At 50.4% G+C, this 22,953-nt stretch overlaps 1 protein-coding gene across 1 annotated transcript in view; it reads right to left on the bottom strand.

Annotated features, from left to right (window-relative positions):
* Positions 1-22,953, bottom strand: part of Inpp5d (inositol polyphosphate-5-phosphatase D) — a 107,784-nt gene that overhangs the window by 28,738 nt on the left and 56,093 nt on the right. Inside the window, exons 6-12 of the mRNA XM_013359104.4 lie at positions 18,043-18,130; positions 12,811-12,891; positions 12,616-12,687; positions 11,581-11,704; positions 4,082-4,188; positions 2,271-2,373; positions 176-372 (exon numbers count right to left, since the gene is read on the bottom strand). Of these exons, the coding sequence (XP_013214558.2) occupies positions 176-372; positions 2,271-2,373; positions 4,082-4,188; positions 11,581-11,704; positions 12,616-12,687; positions 12,811-12,891; positions 18,043-18,130 (772 nt within the window). The remainder of the gene's footprint in view (positions 1-175; positions 373-2,270; positions 2,374-4,081; positions 4,189-11,580; positions 11,705-12,615; positions 12,688-12,810; positions 12,892-18,042; positions 18,131-22,953) is intronic.

Raw genomic sequence — 22,953 nt, 5'->3', positions numbered from 1 at the left:
TAGCCCACTGACCCCATCAATCTGAGTACAGCCTCCAGGTCCCTCTCTGTGGCTAAGGAACTGGGGGCTCAGTGGAGGGGGAGAGCTGGTAGCTCAAGCCAACGGTGCTGGAGATGCTCCCTGGAAGCAAAGCCCACTGTCCCCGGGCACCACTGGGGTGTGGCCAACTGCTCACCGTTTTAAAAGTCATGCTGGTGACCTCCTGCAGGGAGTGTCTGAGTATCTCCAGCCACTCCTTCTCTCCCAGGGGGTCCTCCTGGGTGCCGATCACGTAGATGTCATGAGGGATGTAGTCAGCTGAGTCATCCCGCGTCTTTCCCTGCCCCTTGGAGAGAAACCAGGACGTGATCTTCTTGGGAGGGGGGGCGTTACCTTCAACAGCAAAACCCAACACCAAGTGAGTTGAAGGCACACCAGATCGACAGCAGCAAGGGGATCAAAACAGCAGAAGAATCATGGGGGACATAAGGGTAGGTCACATCATCAGGCAAAACCATTCCAGCAAATGCTTTTGATGAAAAACTAAGCACCAACATCTCCCAGGAGTCAGTCAGGGGTCAGAGCTCTTGATGCATTAGGACTTGTCCTGTCCCTCAGGAATCTATATTCTACTGGTGAATCTGCCAAGTGAGCTGAGGTGTTTAGATGGGAGGCTCCTAGTGTCCACCAAAGGTGGTCTCGGTCAAGAGCTGAGATGAGCAGGTGTTCACCGGAGAACAGGGAGAGCAAGCAGGCCCCCTCCGTTTCCATTTCCAAAAAGGAGAGGAAAGTCCAGCATGGTGCCACATGCCTGTCATCCCAGTGACTTGGGAGGTTGAGGCAGGACAACTACAAGTTCAAAGTCAGCCTCAATTTAGCAAAGCCCTAAGCAACTTAGAACCTGTTCTCACAATAAAAAAAATTTTTAAAAAGAAAAGAAAAATGAGATGAAACGGCAAGAACAAGGATGTCCCAGGAGGATGAGTGAACATTTTCCTTTTTCACAGAGGTGGCTTCTTGGCTCACAAGGGCTGAGAAACCCAAGAAGCGGAATGACAGTATTGGCTGAATTCTGCTTCCTGGGGCTCCCAGCTGGTGCATGAATGCTGGGCTGGTGGGTCACCCTGTGGGGACCCTGCCACCCTTCCAGTGTGCAATGGGACACTGACTGTGTTCAACCCAAAGAAACCTCTGCTGATGAAGGGAAAAATGGAAAGTGCCCCGGGCCACATGCATGAAGCCCTGGGCGAGGGCGGGAAAGCCAGGCGGACAATAAAATACTGAAATGGAAGATGTGGGGCCCCAAGGCCCTGGCCAGGTCTCTCCTTTAGCACTGCTGTGACCCCCAAATCATGTGGGCTTGACTTGGCAAGCTCAGGGGTCAAAAGTCACAGGGAAGGCTAATGCTCTGCAGACCCGGGGTCAGGAGCCCATAGTGGATGCGGAGACCCAGAATCTCCCACCTATCTTCTGGAATCCTGGCCCCTCCCCACTGCCCTCTCAGTTCCAAGCAGCCCCCCCCATCTCTAAAGGGTGCTCAAGCCTTGCTCCAGGATTCTGCCAGGTGACTACATACTGGTCCAGGTACTGGGGTGGCCTGACTCCGCCCAGGACAAAGGCAGAAAAATGGGAGGTTTTTGGAATAAGCAACAGCTATTGATCTGAGATTCAGATTTAAATGGACATCTCCTACTTACAATTGATTTCTAGCTGAGTACTTATGTCAACATTCTTTAGAAAATTTATATTCTTTAGTATCTATTTAACTTATATATTAGTATATAAATATATGTAGTATATATTTGGTATTTATATATTTATTTCTGGCCAAACACTTATACTAAAAATTTATTTGTTGTTCCTGTGAAATTCAAATTTAACTGGGCATCTCTCTATCACTCTATTCATCCACCTATCTACCTACCTACCTACCTACCTGTCTATCCACTTACCTACCTCTATACCTATTGATCTCTCTCTGGATAAATCAGGAATGGACTTCTTTCTCCCAGGCCTGGGTCCCCTAGGCAAGCTACCAACGCTGGCAGGGTGCTCCAGTGGGCCCCTCCACCTAGATACTCAGATTCTTTCTTCCAAAGCCCACCCTGTTGCTCCGGGGTACAATTACCCAGAGCTCCTTTTCCTTGCTCATCCCCCCGGGGAAGGAGTAGAATCCCTCAGAGAGGAGACTGGGCCGGGGCAAGAAGGCAGGAGAGTTGGGGGTGTCCCTCAACCACAGGAAAAGCAAAACCAAAGGAGATGGGACAGGAGGGAGGGGCACAGGGACCCACCCATGTTCCAGGTGCCGATGAAGATGGTGATCATGTCGGGCTCCGGCTGCTCCGAGTGCTTGTTCTTCATCTGCTGCAGGAGCTGGCAGAAGCCTTCTCTCTTCTGGGGATGAAAGGGCGGACAGACTGAGCAAGGCCTCTGCCTCCCTGCACATCACACTTTGCAAAGGACTCAGCCAAGAAAACCGGGGGGAGTGTAAGTCATTCTGCACTGGCCAAACCGAAACCTGGGAATCGCATCCCGAGTCAGCAAGTGTTCTCTGACCCAGCCATTCCACCAGAGGACCTGACTCTAGAGAAATCCTGGAACCACCCAAAGGTCCAGCCCTCCGTGGCTCTGCAGCACATGTTGCAAACCAGACAAGCTCAGAAACAACCTTCACGTCCTATCATGGGGGATCTGTTCATCCATAAACTAGAATCTGGTCAAGCAATTATGGTGCAGAAGTACTTAACCAACAAGGAGAGATGCCATAATCTGTAGCTAGTAAGGAAAGCTACTTGATGCAAACCAGTATAGATTGCATTCCTGTATTTTGTTTTTTTAAAAATATAAATGTATGGGTTGAATCAAACATCCAAGGTCAGCTAGTGGTATAGGGGTATTTTTGCTTTAAACTTCAGCTTGTTGGTGTTTGCTAATTTTTCACCAATGAGAATAGATTATTTATGTAATGAAAAAAAAATAATAAAAAGAAAAGAGCACAGGAGCGCTGTCAATTCTTCCCACTTATTTTTCCTGGGTCCACTGTGAGCACAAGACAGACCCACCCTTCCTTAGGTTGCAATCAGTAGAGCGGCTGACTTTAAATGAGAGTATACACAATTTCCAGTTGTCCCACATGACATGATGGATGTTTACCTGCTTCACTTCTACAAAGCCAGCAATTTTATGTGATTCAACTCCAAAATTGCAAATCTTGGTGAGTCCCCTCTGAAGAGAGCAGCTCACAAAGATGTAATGATGGCTGTCTTTATTGAGACCTGCCTTTAGCTGGTTTAGATGGCTCAATCCTTCTGAGCTTGCAAAACTGGGGCAGAATGAACTGGTTTTGGACCTATACCCCTGTGCCCAGAATACTGTCCTTCCAGTAGTCTTTCCACCTCCCACTACTGGCTCATGCACCCTATGTTTTAATGTAGGTGCTGACTGACCCTACATGACCTTCTGTGGCATGTGGGTCATCCAGCACCTCTGTGATAGATGTCCTTACTGCTCTGTGGCCCAACGGCCTCCTCTGAACTGGACAGAGTGGACTGAACAGTGGGGCTTGATGGGTCTCAGTTCCTGATTGAGACTTCTAAGGTAAGTGCTCAGGTGGCAGAGAAGCCCGCCTCTGGCTGCAGAGGGGCCTGCCCTTGGCTTCCCACTGGCCCACACAGCACCGTTTCCTCTAGGAGCCAGTCCTGGAGGAGCACCGTACTTCCTCTGAGTGGGGCAAAGTGCAGAAACAAGTTTCCTAGAGGGGGCACTAGATAGAATTAAATCCAGGTCCCCAAAGTGCTCTCAAGTCCAGCCCAGAGAAGCTAAAAGCCTCCTAGTCAGGCCCAGGGCTGGGCAAGGAGCAGGTGATGAAGGATGTGCCTGAAGGGATGCAGCCAGGCAAGGTGGCACAGGAGCTCCTGGGGCAGCCAGAGCGTGACAGCACACACCCTGGCTGACGCAGAACAGGCCTTGGTTTCCCCAGGCGTGAAGTGGGTTGCTGAGAAGTGAGCTACCGGTGCACACTCCCCGGCCCATCACCATCTTTAATAGACAGGGGTCCCCTCACCCTCCTCTCGGTCCCTCTTGGAGGTTTGCTGTCACTTACTTTGGAGTCAGCAAAAACATATTCCTTCCGCAGGATCTTCTCCTTCTCTGTTTCCACCAAAATCACCAACTTGTTCAGGAATTTCTGTGACTTGATGAGCTGCAGGACTTAAGAAAAATGGAAGTTAACTTCCTTGTTCATCCACACATCCAGCCAATACGTCCCAGTCTCCACCAGGTCCAGACTCCGGACCATCAACTCCTCTGACCCTCCTGTCCACAGGCTGAGCCCTAAGTCTCTGTCTGGTCTCCAGATCCTGCTGCTCCTAGATGCTCTGCCTTTCTGCTTCCCCTTCCCCTTCCTTCTTTTGCTCTTAATTTACCTATAAATTTAATTTACCTATAAATTTAATTTACTTCTTTTCTTTGGACTGAGGCGCAAACCCAGGGATGCTTTACCACTCAACATTGTTCCCAGGCCTTTTTATATTTTATTTTGAGACAGGGCCTTGCTAAGTTGCGTAAGGCCTCCCTAAGTTATTGAGGTTGATCTTGAAATCTCCATCCTCCTGCCTCAGCAACCCACGTCACTAGGGTTACAGATGTGTGCCACTGTGCACGGCTCCTTCCTTCCTTCTTTTTTTAAACCTTTTAGTTGTAGATGGACACAATATCTCTGCTTTATTTATTTTTTTATGTGGTGCTGAGGATCAAGCTAGGGCCTAGGCAGGCACTCCATCACTGAGCCACTCCCAGCCCCCTGCCTTGGGTTCTCATTGGTCCCAACTCCCCCCAAGTCTGTAACTCCTTCCTGTGACCAAGCTCTTTCACCACCCTTTGTCCTTGGGAAACTTTCCCAGAGCCTCTCTGGACGCCATTTCTAGGTCTGATGGTGGAGCCCGGGGCCAACACCTGTGTCATCCAGCAACCTAGCCAGCTCTGTCTCACTGGATCTTGTTTCTTGGACCCCAAGTCTTGGCTTACTCCTTCATTTTGTTACAGTAATGTCCCCAGTACCTTTCCAAGAAAGGAAGAATGGGCAACTAATACATTTTTGGTGTTTCCTATATCTGAAAACTCTACCCTCCCACTTAACTGACTCCAAATTGAAACCGTTCTTGACTCTGGAGACTTGCTCCGACACCTCCAGTTTGCAGCATTACCAAGGAGAAACAGCTGTTCTGATTCACCTTTGTGCAGAAAAGAATCGGCGCAGTGGGCCTGTGACTGCTGTCCTGGAGCTTGCTAGTGAGGGTGGCCTTTTGTTGGAGTCTGGACCTTAGATGTCAAGAGGGATCTCACCAGGAGAGGATACCTCCACGACCAGCCCCAGTTAAAAACCCTGGTGCTGAGGACCTAAAGACCATCCTGGTGGACATTTCACGTGTGCTCTCTCGGCTGGTGGGCAGGAACCGTGTCCTGGTTCCCTTCAGCTCTTGCCCGGTGCCTCTTCTGTTGATTCTGCAGAGCCCTTCCCATGCACTAAGGCCCAGCTGTGAATGCGCTCCCACGCCTAGTGGCCTCCTGGTTTCTCCTCATGCATCACTGAACCTGGGAGTGATCTGAGGACTCCCAACAGTCTGGTTTGCACTTGATCTTTCCCAGAGCTCTTCCTCCAGGGTTTCCTCGTGTGGCCTTGGGCCTCGTAAGCATTTCACCTCTGCTGTCTTCCAGTGCTCTGCCCCACTGTTCTGCTTTCAGGCAGTTTCCTTCATTTTACCTCCCACCCTTCCATCAAGTTTTTATTTTCTACATTTTTGTAGTTTTTCCTTTCCCAGAGTCGTCCTTCTTCCACTCTCTCTTCTCCTCCTTTCATTTTTATATTGTTTTCCTCCTGTTCCCTTTTTTAGACAGCACTCTAAATTCTTTTAAATCTGTATAATTTATTTCCTCCAACAGTTTTTGGTTTTCCCTTTATTTCTGTCTTCGTGTCCCACTGTCTCTTATTTGAGGTTTCCCTTAAAGATTGCAAGATCAGAAGGATTAAGACAGTGATAAATGGCCAGGCGTGATGGCACATGTCTGTAATCCCAGTGGCCTGGGAGTCTGAGACAGGAGAATTGCAAGTTCAAAGCCAGTCTCAGCAAAAGCAGGGCGCTAAGCAACTCAGTGAGACCCTGTCTCTAATAAAATACAAAATAGGGCTGGGGATGTGGCTCAGTGGTCGAGTGTCCCTGAGTTCAATCCCCAGTATCCCCCTCCTTTCCCCCCACAAAAAGACAGTGATAAATGGAGACACAGGATCTTGAGCCATCCCAGCTAAAGGCAGGTCTCAATAAAGACAGCCATCATTACATCTTTGTGAGCTGCTCTCTTCAGAGGGGACTCACCAAGATTTGCAATTTTGAAGTTGAATCACATAAAATTGCTGGCTTTGTAGAACTGAAGCAGGTAAACATCTGTCATGTCATGTGGGACAACTGGAAATTGTGTATACTCTCATTTAAAGTCAGCCGCTCTACTGATTGCAACCCAAGGAAGGGTGGGTCTGCCTTGTGCTCACGGTGGACCCAGGAAAAATAAGTGGGAAGAATTGACAGCGCTCCTGTGCTCTTTTCTTTTTAATTATTTTCTTTCATTACATAAACAATCTATTCTCATCGGTGAAAAAGCAGCAAACACCAACAAGCTGAAGTTTAAAGCAAAAACATCCCTATACCACTAGCTGACCTTGGACTAGACCTTTCCGTTATTTCAAGAGCTTTCCATACTTGAACTATAAGTTGTGTATCTCTGTTTACCAGTAAAATACTTCTGCAGCACGGTTTTAAAACTTTTATGGTATTTTGGCTTATAGATGATCCAAAATACAACTATTCAAGAAAGCCCCACGAAGGGGCATGAAGGTTGCTCTGGTGACAGGCTGGGTGGCCTCAGTGGTGTGGGCTCCTTCGAGCAGGGCTTCTCCACTGGGTGGTCACTTGATGGCAGCACTTTCATCTTTGCCCCAGGGGTGGTCACGTCATCCAGAAAAGATGCTTCCGTCCTCCTGCCTGGGCCTGCCGGCATCCTTCAGGAAAGAAGGCCGAGCTCTCAGCACTTGGAAAGCCACTGTCACTATCATCACTGGTCCTTTGCTCTCAGGAGGGTCTCTTACCCTCACCAGGTCCAGCGGCCCCCAAGCCTCTACCTCCCCTGGAGAGGAAATACCCGTCTCCTGACCAACGAGCCAGGGCACCTCTGGCTGTGTGCAGTGGAGACAGCTGGGGGCTGCGGCTCCCTGACGGGTTTCCATCGGGCCCTTCACCCCACTTCCAGGGCCCCCGGTGCTCTCGGTTCCCAGCCCGTGGTGGCCCCTGGATGAGCCTTGGCGCCTCCATTCTCCTCCCCTCGTGCTTCATGCTTAGCTGCTCGGTTCTCTAAGTTGGCTGCCGTTACCTCTACTTGCCACTTACAAAGATTTCCTTGTTCTCACCTCTTCCCCTTCCCTTTGTGCCTCTGAGTATTGGCTTCTGGAAGGGAAATGACCATAGTGGACGCATGCTCCAGAAGCTGGGAGTGTCACCAGACGGAAACTGTGGGTGACATGTGTGTGCTCTGTGCTCGGGAATCCCATGGGCCTTGCAGTGGCAGCAGGAAGTGTCCCACGGTACGATTCCCTCCCCTGCCACCCGGATGCCCTGCAGTTTTCCAGTTGGGCTACTCTCGGCGGCATCTCCTTCCCTCTGAACTGCTGGTTTTCTTGAACATCTGTTTCCAGGACTCTGCGGCTGCTGCCAGGGCGTGACAACCTCCTCGATGGGATTCTTATTTGACCAGGGTCAGTAAGTGGCTCCCTTTTCTCACATGGGGTTAGTAAAGCGAGCTCTTCTGCGCTCCTCGGGCCGCCATTCTTCCTTCTTCCTTCAAACCAGACTGTTTACCTCTCCTCATTTCAAGCCACTACCTCCTGCCTGACTACTGTCACGACTCTTAAATTGGTCTTTCTGTCCCCACTCTTCTTTCCTCCTCACAACTGATGCTCAGCACAGCAGCCAGTGACCTGTTACAGTGGGATCATGGCATCCCCCGCTTAAAACCTAGTGGTAGTTCAGCGCTCAGTGAGCCGCACCAGCTGGACCTGCCCAGCCTCTGCCTCCTCCGTGCTCGGGTAGCCAGCCTTCCCTGCCAGCCTTGCTCCCACCTAGGCACCCCACCTGGCCTCCTTCTGGGCATGACTGTCAACATGCCCATGCTCAGATCTCATTCCGTGACACACTGAGGGAGGTTTTGGCTCCTGACTGTCCTGTCTTCCTATTTAATTCCCAGCCTGGAGCTATTGCTCCGAGGCGTGTTCCTGGTATGTCTGTGTTTGTTGATTTCTCCTTTACTCCTCCTGCTGAATGCAACCTCCCTGACAGCTAGGACCCCACCTGGTACCCACACCTGGCATGGAGCAGGTGCTTAGAAAGTGGATGCATTACAATTTTGTCATAGAGCAACAGTCTTTTCCTATGTTTAAAGACCATAATGCCAAAGATATTATGGTACATGGTGACCAAAGCCTGCAGCCACAGAGCTCCTGCAGGCAGGCGACACTTCATGCTAACAGCCAAACTTGGAAACCGTGAGCCAGGCCTCACCCACTCATCTCACAGCCACTCGCAGGAAGCCCTGTTTTGCAGAGAGGAACATGGAGATTCCAGAGTCAAGCTGCTTTCCCAAGATCACAGTATGACCAAGTCCTGGCTCTGGGATGAGCACCCAGTTTACCAAAGGCCTCAGCCGTGAGGCACACTGCCTCTCAGCTATGAAGAGGCTGCCTAAACGCAGGACCGAGGGCGCTGCATGACTTCAGCTGCCCGTCGTGTATTCACCAATACGCATCTGCTGGGAAATTCATTCCTGCACTGACCACTACTCTGGGCTCAGCACAGTTCTGGGTTTTAGCGGTGAACAAGAGACCCACACCCCAGCTTGGTGGAGCCCACATGTGAGGGGAGCTGGGACTTATGGGGAATGTCCCTGAGCATGCAGCCAGGCCGGGGCATAAGGTAAAGACCTCACTGTCCTTGGCGGGGGATGGGTGGGCGGACAGACTGTGAACAGGTGGGTGTCTTCTGATGTGACGGGTGTCATGACAGAGCTACTACAGCTTCGTCAACCTGGTAGGGGGCGACAAGAGCTGGGTGTGTGCCCCCGAGTCAGGGCTGGCAGGCGCTGGGTGTCAATGCTGTTTTCTCCTTCCCACCCCCTCCCCATTACTTAGTCCCCTGCCCCAGTCTGGGGAATCGAACCCCAGGGCCTCAGGCATGCCAGGCAAGCCTTCTACCACTGAGCTACATGCCCAGCCCTGCTTAATTAAAATGATACGCAAAGTATCAGGTACCACATGGTGTTCTGAGCGCAAATACAGGATGGAACGGGCAAACGCAGCGCATCGACACATTCGTCACCACTCATACTTGCCATTATTGTGAGAACACTTTTTTTTGGGGGGGGGGTACTGCGAATTGAACTCAGAGGTACTTTACCACTGAGCCACATCCCCAGCTCTTTATCACTTTTGGAAACAGTCTCATTAAGTTGCTGAGGCTGGTCTTGAACTTGCAATCCCCCTGCCTCAGCCTCCAAGTCATTGGATTGCGATTGCCCACAGCTACAAGAACACTTAACATCTCGTCCCTCAGCAATTTCCAAGAATTCAACCTACTGTCATTAGCTGGAGTCACCTGCTGTACAACCGACCTCCTGAACTTACTCTTCCTAGGAAAGAGGGAAGCACCGTTCTAAGCTGGCGGCTTTCCACACAGCCCTCGTGCTCAAACGCCGGTAACTCGCGGCTTCTCACGTCCGACTTGGCACCGCACGGAGGGGCCTGCCCTGATGCCAGGGGCTTAGTTCTGCAGGTATGACAGCTTGTCACCCAGTGCGCAGGGACTTTCTTCCTGATTTACCCCCACCCCATACACGTATGCACACACACTGCTCCGTTCTGCCTGCCTCACAGCTGTGTTGGAAGGATTAGTGGAACGGTGACAGTGGTGACAGTGACCAATGGTGACAGTGACCAAATGCATTGAGCAGCCCCAGACGCCAGGCCCCATGTGCTTCAGTGTTGGCCCCTCATGCCTCGTGGCAGCCCTCCAGAATAAAACCACCATCGCATTTGACAGAGGAGTAAACTGAGGCCCAGGGAGGACCCTAGCCCTGGGCTTCCCACACCCCGTGTGCTTGACGTGGCTCAGGACCCACTACCTCCAATAGACACCTTGACATGAGGGGTATCAAGGAAAGGAACCCAAAACACAGCAGATGCAGAAAGTGCTCTCTGACCTGCCCTGAAGCAGGTCATAAGACCCTCATGTGACAGGTGCCCTTCTCATACCAGGACACACAGGGGAATCTGAAGGCACAGGCCCGGCTCAGCTCCTCCCAAGGCCTCTCCTTGGCTCCCACGGGTTTGTTCCATCCCATTCTTCCACACTCCACCTCCTAAATACACCGAGGTCCCAGTGCTGGGTGGAAACGGTGACCCCAGGGAGGGCCGGTCATCCACTGTTGTTCCCCGGAGCGTCCTTCAGTGGCACTAAGGCAATGGCACTGAGGTCTAGTCCTCCTGTTCTGGATCCAAGTTTTCCAGAGACTTCCTGTACATTTGCGACAGCATCTAAACTTGTTTCCCTGGCCCCAAGGCTGTCATCCCCAGTTCTCTGCCTCTGAGCACCCCAGGCTGGCCTCAAACTCATGATCCTCCTGCCTCAGCCTCCCAGCAGATCATGGGTGAGGCTCCCCAGCCCTTTCTGCCCTTCCTCAAGGCCTGCTTGTGCTGCCTGAGTCCACACAGGCTGTTCCCATCTGGGACCCTCCCCTCAGGCCCCTGTCTAACCTCTCAGCTCCTGCGCTCCTCGCTGAGAGGCGCCCGCCCTGTCCCCCTCTGCTGGCTACTCCATCTCCCTCGCTGATTCCTAACCCATTATGCTCTTGTTTTCTTGGCAGCACTCATCAGCAGCTGACAGTGTGTTGATATATTTGTTTATTTATTGGCCACTCAATGCACCAGAAGTTCCCCGCCCAAACAGCTCCGGGGCCAAGACAGTAGCCGGCTCAGAGGGGCACCTAGGTGCTGGGCTCTGTCCCGTGTTACTTAGGTCATCTTTCTCATGCCTATTTTACAGACGAGGAAACTGAGACCCAGAGTGGTGGGCCAAGGTCCCAAAGCTGCTAAGACAGCTTGGAGGTGACATGCCCATGGTCACACAGCTGCTAAGTGGCTATGCAGGGCCTGCAGTAGGCACAGTGAGGTGACAGGGTGGGTCAGACTGGCCTGTTTGCAGGGAAGAGAAGACAGAGTCACACACATAGATGCGTGGTCACCACAGCCGCAGCCACAAGACTGTCGCTAGGCAGGGCACACCACGTGAGGTGTGAGCTCCTTCCCCGGGGTTCAGAAGGAGAGGCCAGAGCATGAGGGGAGGGGACACGAGGCCAGGGGAGGGATTCCAGGGGCAGGGTGGGCACGCTGGGCAGCAACCACTCTGCAAAGGGCTTACTCTCTGGGGCTGCTACTGATGGGTCACCTGCTGCAGGTCCCTAGTAAAAGCCTCCACAGACCTAGGGCAAGAGGCATGGGGGTCTTACTTTTCTTGTGGCTGTAGAACTTGTCCTCAGAGCCATCCTTGGACTTCTTAATGATCAGTTTCCCGGACTCGACGTCCACTTTGAGCTGCATTTTCTGAGAAATCCCCAGAGACTCCGACTTCACCTTTCGGAGGAAGAGATGTGGTTTGTTGATTTTCTGAATGAGCTTCGGTGATGCCAACCCACGGCTGGGCCACCTTGGGTCAGCGTCCCCTGGGGGGCCATCGGGCTGCTGACACCATCTCCCTCACCTCAGTCCACATGTGCACACCCCACTGCCTCCCCTGAGAGCCGCCCACGCTCGGGGGCCGGCCCAGCTCGCCCACTGTGCACCCCAGCTCTTCTCCAACAGGTTCAGTGGAGGAAAACGCATGAACTATTGCCAAGCGGCTCATATGTCAACCTGCTTTGCCCTGACTTCCAGAAAGGACATCAGTGAGACACCCCCGGGCCTTGTTACAAGGCCAGCTGAACACTGTGGCCTAGGACAGCCCAGAAAATGGAACTCTGTCTTTTACAGGAATTTGCAGGATGAGAGAGGACTTTGGGGTGGGGAGCAGGGGTGTCTCTCACTGTATTTCTGAATGCAGGGATCAGGCTGGCTGGACACACCAGAAACACTGGGGATCACTTAAGAAAAACACGCTTCTGGATCGAGGCTGGAGGTTCGAATTCAGTCCCTCTCAGGGAGATCACAGCAATTGTTTTGGTTTGATTTTTCCCCACCGGCCGCTGGGGACACTATTTTGCATGTAGCTCATTCCTCTCATTTTGAGGACAGAGTTTATAGCACTGCAGCCAATGAGGAGCTTGTCCCTGGCAGCCTCCCGACGGAGGGGACTTCACTGACGTTTGTAGGCCCCAGTTCTCACGGTGAACCATCTCCCCGGCCAGGCAGTTCCAGGGACCGCCGTTTTCCACAATTGGGTTCCTTGCCCTTCCAAAGCCCAGGCCAAAGGCACGCTTTCCCCAGGGACCAGAACGATCCCCAAAGCATGAATTTCAAGGCCAGCCTCCACTGTCATGGCCACTTACCTCAAAGGTGACTGGAGGGATGAGGGAACGCCGGTGGGTGTACTCGGGACCCTCATGCAGCAGGGCCTTGACCTGTGGGCAGCAGCAGTGGGGCAGAGTCAGAAGGGACACAGGATACAACCTGGCCATCCTCTGTCTAAACAGGGGACCCCGCCCCCCAAGAAACCACAAGAGCTGCAGGACCCCCTGCAGTACCTTGTCTTCAATGGAGGACAGCAGACTTGTCAGTTGGCTGAGCTTGGCCACCATGTTGATGGGATTGGCCTCCCCAGGCACCTGGGACATGAGGACGAGAAGGAGGGTGGCCCTGACTGCGGGATCATCAGGAAGGTGGCTCCCACTGAGCACCGCCCTCGCCCCCTCGCTCCACCCGGTTCCAGCTCCCGACAACCTTGCGGGCCTCTGTCTTCATCCCCTCTGCAGATGGGGGCACGGGACAGGCAAAATCCTCAGAATCCTCACGGCCCCAAACCAGATCTTCACGTCTTTGCTCTCATCCGCCTCTCGGGAGCCCGTCACCCTCCAGCTCAGTCGCCCCAAGCTACAGGCCTCTTTGATCTTAACCCTCCTCCCTCCCAATCTCCTGCACTATGGGGCCTGCTCTGCTCCCCCAACACACCCACTCTGTTCACCACTTAAAACCCGAGGCCAGCTGCTCCCCCTGCAGGGACAGCACTGTCCACTCCTTACCCTGCCCTCGAAGGCGCTGGGCTCCAGCACCGCCCCCCCAGGGCTGCTCGGATCCCTACTGCTGATCTGCCGAGAGTGACACTTTCTAAGGCTCTCCAGAGACTTGGATTTCACTTGAGAAGGGCACTTCCTTGTCATTCAGGTCTCATAGCACTGGGAAATCGTCCCTGTCCCCTCCAGCTGGGCTAGCCGCCTGGTCATTGCTATTAGTCAAGTTATCTCCTCCATGTATGACCTCCCTGTGTGCTTCCCCTGCTAGAACACAGGCGCCACGAGAATTGAGACCAAGGACACTGTGACCAGTGCTGCATCCTGGGTACTAGGAACACCCTCTGACCATTGGAGAGGCTCAATAGGGTTGTTTGTGAACAGAAGGGCCCAGAGAGCTCAAGTTACTATCTGTAGTCACACAGCTAATAAAACACAGAGCAGGACCTGTACTCTGCTTGGCACCAAGTCCATGCCATCGAGAACAAGCATTGTAAAGTCTCCATTCTAAGGTAGACAGGCTGCCAGGAGCTGGAGATGCATTGTTAGTCTTGCAGGAGGATGAGGAAATCGGACACATGCCTAACTTGAACACCAGGCAGAATGGAAAGAGTGCTGTCCCTTCACCTCCCTCCTTGCTCAACGTATCAGCCTGGCTATGTTTGCTTTTGACCTCAGTTTTCTACCCATCTCCTTACACCACTCCTGCCATCGCCATCGTCACTGCAGCCTCTACCCCACCAAGGAAGTGGTTTTGTTATGACAGTGTGTTCTCTCTGGCAAGCCTGCTTGTTTCCCACTTTCTATCCTGGACAGTTGCTGTGCAGCTTTAGGCTGGTGTCTCCCCCTTTGGATCTGTGACTTTGGGGGAGGTCTGGCAGAACCTTACAGAGCACAAGGATGTTAAGCCCAGGGAGTTAGTTCCTGGGACAAAGGTTTTGGATAAGAGCTGTAGCTTTTCTAATACTTCTCCCTAATAGCGAGGATCATTTGATGAATTCCTATAACAAGCACGATTTTAAGCCCTGGGGGAGCAGAGACAGGGTGTGCTAGAGCTAGCACACAGCGGGATTTGAATTCGGGTTGAGTACTGTGGCTCTCAGGTACATTTTACCCCTCAAGGGACATTTGGCAACATCTGGAAACATTTCCAGGCAGCACAGCTGGGGAGGTTAATGGCACTCAGTGGGCAGAGGCCAGCACACAGGACAGTCCCTACAACAAAGAGCTACCCAGGTCGAAATGTCACTAATGTTCAGGCTGAGGGTGCAACTTGCAGTGCAGCCTGCCCGCGGATGGGTTGGCACGGGAGTCACCTGCGGGTTACACAGTCCACCCAGTTATCCCACTTTGCCCCTTAGTGGCACTTTTCTTTCTTTTCTCTCTCTCTTATTGGGGACTGACGCCCAGGGTGCTTTACCACTGCATTACCTCTCCAGTCTCTTTTATTTATTTATTTTTTTTTAATTTTGAGACAGGGTCTCACCAAGTGGCTTAAGGCCTTGCTAAGTTGCTGAGGTTGGCCTCAAACGTGCAATCCTCCTGCCTCAGCCCCGGAGTCCCAGGCAGGCCATACCCACCTGAGCAGCACTTTGCAAAGGGGATGCCTACATGTCAACAGACCCCCATTCTGGGTTCTGTGCAGGGTAGACCCAGGGCTCTTGGCTGCCCTGAGGTTCCTCACCATTTTTTTTTTTTTTTTTTTTTTTTTTTTTTTTTTTTTTTTTTTTTTTGAGAGAGAGAGAGGGGGACACAGAGAGAGAGAGAGAGAGAGAGAGAGAGAGAATTTTAACATTTATTTATTTTTTCTTAGTTCTCGGCGGACACAACATCTTTGTTGGTATGTGGTGCTGCTGAGGATCGAACCCGGGCCGCACGCATGCTAGGCGAGCGCGCTACCGCTTGAGCCACATCCCCAGCCCCCGTTCCTCACCATTTTGATGGCATAGTTTTAGGAGCCTTTCAACAGCCCTCGAGAGATTCCCTGCAGGAGTTAGGGTCCCACCAGGGTCTGGGGAGTGTCCGCCTTCCTAAGGCTAAGGGCTTGTGTGGCAAGGATCCGACTGCTCAGATGCCAGACTCACGGGCATCCTCCCCGCTTATCCAGCCCTGCACCCTAGGACACCACCACCCCCAGTTCACAGGCCGGGTCAAAGGGCCCAAGGGCCTAGTCTTATTGACCGAGGCGCGTCTTCCTTCTCTATGCCAGGCAGCCTCTCCGAACACCCTCCTGACTGTGAATTCTGAAGGTATACCAAAGGTGACATTCTCGGCCTTCCTTGAACCCAGTAAGTCCCGAGTGATGGATTCTGCAAATACTTCTACAAAATCGATACGCTGCATTAAAGTAGGCTGGACATCATAATCTAGAACTCATAGCGCCTTGTATATTTTTTCAAATGCTGTAATCAGCCACCTGTTTTCTCAACAGAACAGACCTCTAAAAACATGCTGCTTCAAAGTTACCATAAGTGGTATATTTGCTGCTCTATTTAAGTTTCTATAGGTGTTCCCCGTCTGGGGCCATGAAGGAAATGGATTGAAATCCAGGGTCTCCCAGGAGGAGACCACCCCACCCCTGTCACCGCTCTGTCCTACCTCCAAATGCAAACCCGCTGTCCTCTGGGGGGCAGACCCCCACCCTGATGGCGGCTGGCCCATCTCTGGAGGCCTGTCTCCTGATCAAGGACTTGGGTGCACATTCCTCCTCTCAAACTAATTTCGGATGTTTAGCTGGTCCCGTTCCATCTAGATTTGTTTTTGCTTTCTTAGAAATTAACCCATCATTCACTTCAAAGAAATACATTTAAATATTTTTTTTCCTGGTGAATTTTTTCAGTTGTATAAATAGAACACAAATATATTTTCTCTGTAAAAAAAAAAATTCTGTGGAAGACCAAAATAAGCCACCTCAAAATATTCTTCTTTGGCATGTTTCAAGATGGCTATTCACAGAAGCCGCAGACACAGGAATAGCTCTGAAAAGCTGTCTTTTTGTAAAAGACATTTGTAACCCTCTCCACCGGTAGTCAAGGGAGGCTCTCCGTGATCTCGCCATCTGCTGTCTAGATCTAGGAAAGACCCGTGAACACCTCACCACGAACCTCACCTGTTCTTTCTTTGTTTTCTTTTCTTTTTGAGATGGGGTCTCACTTTGTGGGTCAGGCTAACCCCCAACTCCTGGGCTCAAGGGATCCTGCCACCGCAGCCTCCAGCACACCCAGTTCACCCAGTTCACTGAAGGCTGCTGACTAAGAGCTGAACTGTTCAGGACCAGAGGCTTCCCCTTGAGACCCCCCCACCAGGATATGACCCACCACCACCTGCCCCACTCCAAGCCCCTGCTGCTTTCCATAGCCTCACAGTGGTAAAAAAAACGTCAATCATCTGTGTCTTCTCGGAGGGTCACACTTTGTGAAGCTCCCACATGTATAAATGTCCTGTTGGTCCAGTCAATCTGTCCACTCTCAGTTTGCCCCAGAGACTCAACAATGGAAACTTCAGGAAGCAGAAAGGAGGAAAGTTTCATCTGCCCTCAACTCAAGCAAGCAATGTGGACAAAGGCGCCCTGGGCCCACCCCCTTCTCTCCCATCCCACGGGACTTCCTGGTGAGCAGAGTGGCCCGGTAGATTTAAATCCTTCTGGTTTGCTTTCCCCGGGCTGAAGCCACAGTGCACAGTTGTTCCGCCATTTGCATATCCCACCCAACAGGTATGGCTGGAGATCTGCCCACGGCGGTGCCCATCTCTCTACATTCACCATCTCTCTACATTGATGGGGCTTCCATATTTTTGCTTTTAGAGATCAAGCTCCAGTGCACACCTTTGTCAGTACCACGTGGCGTGCAATCCTTAAGATGGCTGCCTACACCAGGCTCTGCTGAAGAGGGGAGTGAAAATTTGCATATGAATGGCTTTCACAAAACCCATTTCCATCCCGCCAGTAGAGGGATGAGCCCCCGGGAGCATCCAAGAGCATCGGGCTCCCCAGTACTAGGGGCCCTGACTCTACAATCGCCTTTAGCCATCAATTTTCTGCCTGATAAATGGAGATCACACTTGAGTTTCAGGGTTACTTGCCCAGGAGGTTGGAAATCTTCCTTTGGATACACTGCCTGCCTCCCTCCATCTTCCGTGAAGCCTTGTTTATAGCTTTTCCCATCTAAATAACTGGATTTTTCTACTTATTTTTTGGAGTCCCTCTCTCTCTTAATCCTGCTAATCCTTTGTCTCTAATATTTGTAGCAAATATTTTCCTCAAGATACTGTTTCTGCTTGTTTTTATAACTTCGATGAGGACACCTTTTTCTTTTCTTCTTCTTTTTTTTTTCTTTTTCCTTTTTACACATTCATGCCTAATGGTCAACTGGACCGTGGCCTGCAGCCCTGCCTGAGGAGAGAGGTCTTCATTCTGCCTCTGGGGAGCAAGCAGCAAGGATCAAGAATTGGTCACCTCTTATCTTTCTTTCCAGTTTCGGAGGAGCCATGGTGGGAACAGGTCCTGCTCGCCTCCTGATTCAGTGCTAAATCAGCAGTTCAGCTGATGGGCACATCATCTGAAATCCTTATTCTTCAAATCGAAATTCGGCCTGGGAGACGCCTTTGGGGAGGGGCAGGATGGGGGGTGGGTTCCCCCTCCACCTCAGTGTACCAGTCTGCTCTCCTCTCCTTCTGCGCCCTGGCGACCTTGGCTAGCTCAGCCCCCTCCTTGGGCTTATTAATTTCCTCTTCCACCCCAAGACCCTGTACCTGAGGACGAGAACGGAGGCCAGGGGAGAGCTGCTGGTCGAACAACTTCTGCAGAGACTCCAGGGACGGGAGCGTCCGGACCACTTCGCTGGAGGCCAGGGGAGGGGTGGAGAACAGGGTTAGTGGGCACCGAGAAGGTGCGTCCCAGACGGCTCAGGCTCCGCTGGAGACACGGTCCCACTCGGCCTGGCAGAGGCCGGTGATCCTTCCCCCAGGACAAGCCCAGGCAAAGATCAATCCGCCCGCCAGGGCCGGCCCGTCGGCCCAGACCCCCTCCCTTCCCCCTCCGCGTCAAACTGGAGCCCCACTGTGTGCAGAACCGAGTTTACCTGGGTTTCGTCCCAGCCGCGTAAGAGCGCGCAGCCTGTAGGCAACTCCAATCCAGACCCCAACTACTTTAAAATCACGTAGGAATCCTGGGTTCCCTGTCTAACTCACAGGAGTCACACACACACACACACACACACACACGCACACAACCCCTGTTAAAAATGCAAATTTCTGGGCTCCAAGCTGATTTGGTCCGGAATCTGCATTTTAAACACAAGGGCTTCCCGGTGCTGGGGACTGGTGGATTCTGATGCAAATCCCTTTTCTAGCAGCTTCGAGGGAGCCCAGAGGGATTTTTCCATTGTCAGATCCAGAGACAAATCTAATACTAGGACTTTATCGTTTCTTTGTTCCCTTCCCATCTCTTCCTATTGTTTTCACGTTTTAAGCATGGTGAGCAGACAATTTTGAGTTTGATTTTTCACTTATTTCATCAAAAACTGTTCATGTTTGTACATGTTTAACATCCTAATGGTTTCAAAATAGTCTATCAAGTAAATGTGCCAAAATCAGTTGTTAGATATTTGGGTTACTCTGAGATCTTTGCTATGATAAATAAAGGCTGCTCTGAACAGCTTTGTTCATATAGCTTTTCTGTTCTTATTTCCAGTTACAGAATTAGAAGAAACAGGGATCCTGGCTCCTGGTCAGTTTTGCCAAGTCCTTGAGTGAGGGTCTCCAGCTCTGTTCAGGCCTGCTTGGCCAATATCGCTTCTGCATTCTTTTTTACTACTTTTTTCTCTTTCTCCTTTTAACCTGCCTGACATTGTACTTTAATATTAATGAATATAGCATGCCAATGCCCTGGGGTGGATCCCCAGCATTACCAAAACAATGGACTTGCATACCTTCTATTTCTAATGCTTCTGCTGTATTTTTCTGGTTGACTTCTACTACATTTCTCTTTACATAAACTGTTTAGGGATGGGGCTGTAACTCAGTGGCAGAGTACTTGCCTGCATGTGTGGGAACTGGGTCTTTAGCATTGCATGAAAATAAACAAATAAAATATTAAAGGCATGCTTTTCATACACAACTACCAAAAATTAAAACAAAAACAAACAAACAAAAAACCTTGTTTATCCCCTTTGGCAATTTTCTGTTGAGAATTTTGTTAGTATTTTTATATATTGCTGTAAAATTTACATTTTGCTTTGCTTCTTAATTTAATCTGTGTTGTACTTATCCCTGTTGTTATGTTATTTTCATCCTAGATGGTATGGATTTCATTGTAAAGTTATTTGTAATTTTTTATTCTAATTTGCATCTTTTCCTTGGTAATTTTGTTGCCCAAAATGGTCAAGTGCCCCTGAGTTCAATCTTGGTACCTCCTCCCTCAAAAAAAAAAAAAAAAAAAGATTGTTCTATAAGTTTTGTGTGTGTTGTAGGTTTAATTCCTTACCTCATCTAGAATTTTATTATCTGGTATGTAGGGAAACAGTCCCACCACGTCACTATTCATTTTGACTCAAAGTGCCATTTTATTCCCATAGTTCTTTTGGGTCAGTCGATCGCATGAGCTCTTCTGAAATGTGGTAGGATTTGCTTCCAGTCTCCATAATCCCTTCAAATAGACCCAGAGCTCCCTGTGTGCTGGGCAATGTAGCACTTGAGTATTCCTGACATTTTACAGTTTCAAGGATGGTGCTCTATTTTACTGACTTTGATGGGTTTTGCCTTTGTTTGTTTGGCACCCGGGGGATTGAACCCAGGGGTGCCTAACCGCTGACACCTTTTAATTTTTTCTTTTGAAACAGGGTCTCACTAAGTTGTAGAGGCTGGCCTTGAACTTGAGACCCTTCTATCTCAGCTTCCTGAGTTGCTGGGATTACTGGTGTGCACACCAAGCCCAGCCTACTTTACTGACTTTGAAATGGTCATCCAAGGGCTGGGTGCAGCTCAATAATACAGCACTTTGCTACCATCCTACCTGCACAGGCCCTGGGTTCCATCCCCAGCACCAACAAAGTAGAAAAAAGAAAAAGAGGAAGAAGAAAATGATGGTCAGGATTCCTTGAGGGACTCAGGATGGAGGGAAGGTTTGCCAGGGAGAAGCCCTGTAGCAGGGGTCTGGTTACCATCACCCCTTCCCCGGGGCTCTATCCCTGCTCAGACACAGTGTTGCTGTTTGTTGTTGTTTTTTTGGTTTTTTTAATGTTTACTTTTTAGTTGTAGTTGGACATAATACCTTTATTTTATTTATTTTTATATGGTGCTGAGGACCAAACCCAGGGCCTCACATGTACTCTACTGTTGAGCCACAACCCAGCGCAGCGCAGTGGTACTGTTTTAAGTGACCATTTCATCAAAGAATTCTGGGCTAAAACGTTTTTTTAAAGCACTACTTCAGAACAAGTTTTAACATTATCTAGATCTTTTTCTCCTTTTTCAAAACACTATCCAAAAAGCACAAATGATACAAACTGAACCTTTGGAATGTTCTAAGAATAGTGCTGTTTTCCTTGTATTTCTAACTGCTTTAAATTTTGGAGAAATCTGAATGGCTCCCAGACCCACTTGGCAGTATTATTTGGGGTCAGAATGATCAATGATGCTCAGGGACTTTAACAGGAATGGCACAGAGATGGAACTTTGGACCCGATGGTGATAGAAATGCAATCAGGCCAAGAAAAGCAAACACAGGAGAGTAAGGCTTTAACTGGGGGGTCTGACCTTGGGGAGAAGGGAGAGGGCAACGGGGGAGGGGTGGTCAGTCTGCCCCTTCCCCCAGCACAGGACGAGGCCAGCTTTTCACCTCCTAGCGGAGGTGGGGGACTTCTGTGATCCTACGCCAGGATCTGGGTCTCCAGGGTCAATTTGATTCTGAACAGGAGGGTGAGAGGTGATTTCCTTGTGCCACCAGGTGGAGGACAGAAAAGGCTTCTAGGAACAGCTGTGGTTTCTGTCCCCAGAGCTTATCCACTCTATGGTCCCTGTGGTGGCCCCTGTGTGTCTCAGGAAGACTTAAGAACTGACCTTATCCTGTGAAGGATCTGTCCAGGGAAATGACTGTTAGCTGGTCCCCAGAAAGCTTGCCAGGGCCTCTGGGCAGGACCTCAGCCCCCTGCAGAGGGACGGCTGGCTGCCCCCTGGTCTCTGTGAGTCGGTTAATTTCCCCCAGATTCCTATTCAATTTCAGTGATGGCCCCAGAACTCCAGACCCCAAAGGATGTATGGATGCTTCATATCCCCTTTGTTTTTCCTTCTTTGAATTTTTTTTGTTCCTTTTTTTTTTTATCTTGCTTTAGCAAAAATCTGTCATGCAGTATTAAATAATCAGGCGAGAAACAGCGGAAACAGCATCTCCTGCCTTTTGTTCAGGTGTTTAATGGAATCACTAAATGGCTCCCTGTCAAGTGTCATCGATTTTGCGTTGACACATGTTGCTTTCTTAAAGCAGTATCCTTCTACTCCCTTTTTTGAATTTTAAAACGAGGAATGAATTTAAAATGTTAGTTACTGGGACATCTAGGCACATGATTCCTTCAGGTTTTAGTCTAAATCCCAGTGTCTTCTGCGTGTCCCCCGGTCTTGCGGCTCAGACTCCTGCGTGTTGAATGAAGGTCTGAACGTGCCTGTGTCTGGACATTCTGGGCTTAGAATGTCATGGAATTACATCTGCAGGGATGGCAGTGGGGAGGGGAAGCACAATTTTGTTGTCACTTAAGTTTTTTTTCCTTTTCTTTTTTGACCAACGTATGAACCCTGGTCGGGCCACTTTATCTCTGAGCCACACCTTCCGCCCTTTTTCTTATTTTACTTTAGAGGTGGGGTCTTGCTGAGTTGCTTAGGGCCTTGCTAAATTGCTGCAGCTGGCTTTGAACTTGTGATCCTCCTGCCTCACCTCCCAGCAATACCTAAGATTTCTGACAGTCTGCCCCTCACCTAACCTTGTCTCCAGGCCAGGCTGTTGCTTGACCTACCAAAGGGAAGAAGGGGTCGGTCGCAGCGCCACTAACCCTAACTTGAGGTGAAGTGTCCAGCATGGAGATGAGAAGCTGGCGATGCTGAAGGAAGCTCTTGGTCCTGCCACAAGGTACCAGAGAATGGGCAGGGAGGGGAAGCTGCCGTCCCCACAGTGCTCCCTGGGGAAGTGCAGCACGGAGCAATGCACTGATGGGGATAGGTGCCCGTGCCCCCAAGGATCTGGGGGAGGCCTGATAGAAATTCTGAACTGTATTTACTCCTCTACACCGACACAGCCAAGGTCGGGAGCTCTGCCAAAGCAGAAATAAAAGCTTGTTACCAGCCATTACGAAACCTGTTTTTTAAAAAAGAAAGTGCCATTCAGAAGCATTTACACAAGTGAGGATGATTGATAAACACAGCATCACGTGGAACACAGTCTGCCATGGAAACGTAGAAAAATGATGTTTCCGTTTGGCTATGGAATGACATTTGCTGAAGGCCAGTTTGTTGAAATGAAGCTTGACTGGCCCATTTGATGACGGCTCGATTTGTCCAAGAAATTATTTGTCACATGCACCAAATATACTGATTGTGCTTTTAGGAGCCAAACTTGGTTACGGATGACGAAAGAGTCTTTTCTGTACATCAACTAAGCTAAGATAGACACGGCGG

Source organism: Ictidomys tridecemlineatus, chromosome 7 (assembly GCF_052094955.1).
Source record: "Ictidomys tridecemlineatus isolate mIctTri1 chromosome 7, mIctTri1.hap1, whole genome shotgun sequence".
Taxonomy (NCBI): domain Eukaryota; kingdom Metazoa; phylum Chordata; class Mammalia; order Rodentia; family Sciuridae; genus Ictidomys; species Ictidomys tridecemlineatus.
The sequence above is the reverse complement of the archived record's forward strand: the minus strand, read 5'-3'. Positions and strand labels throughout refer to the sequence as shown.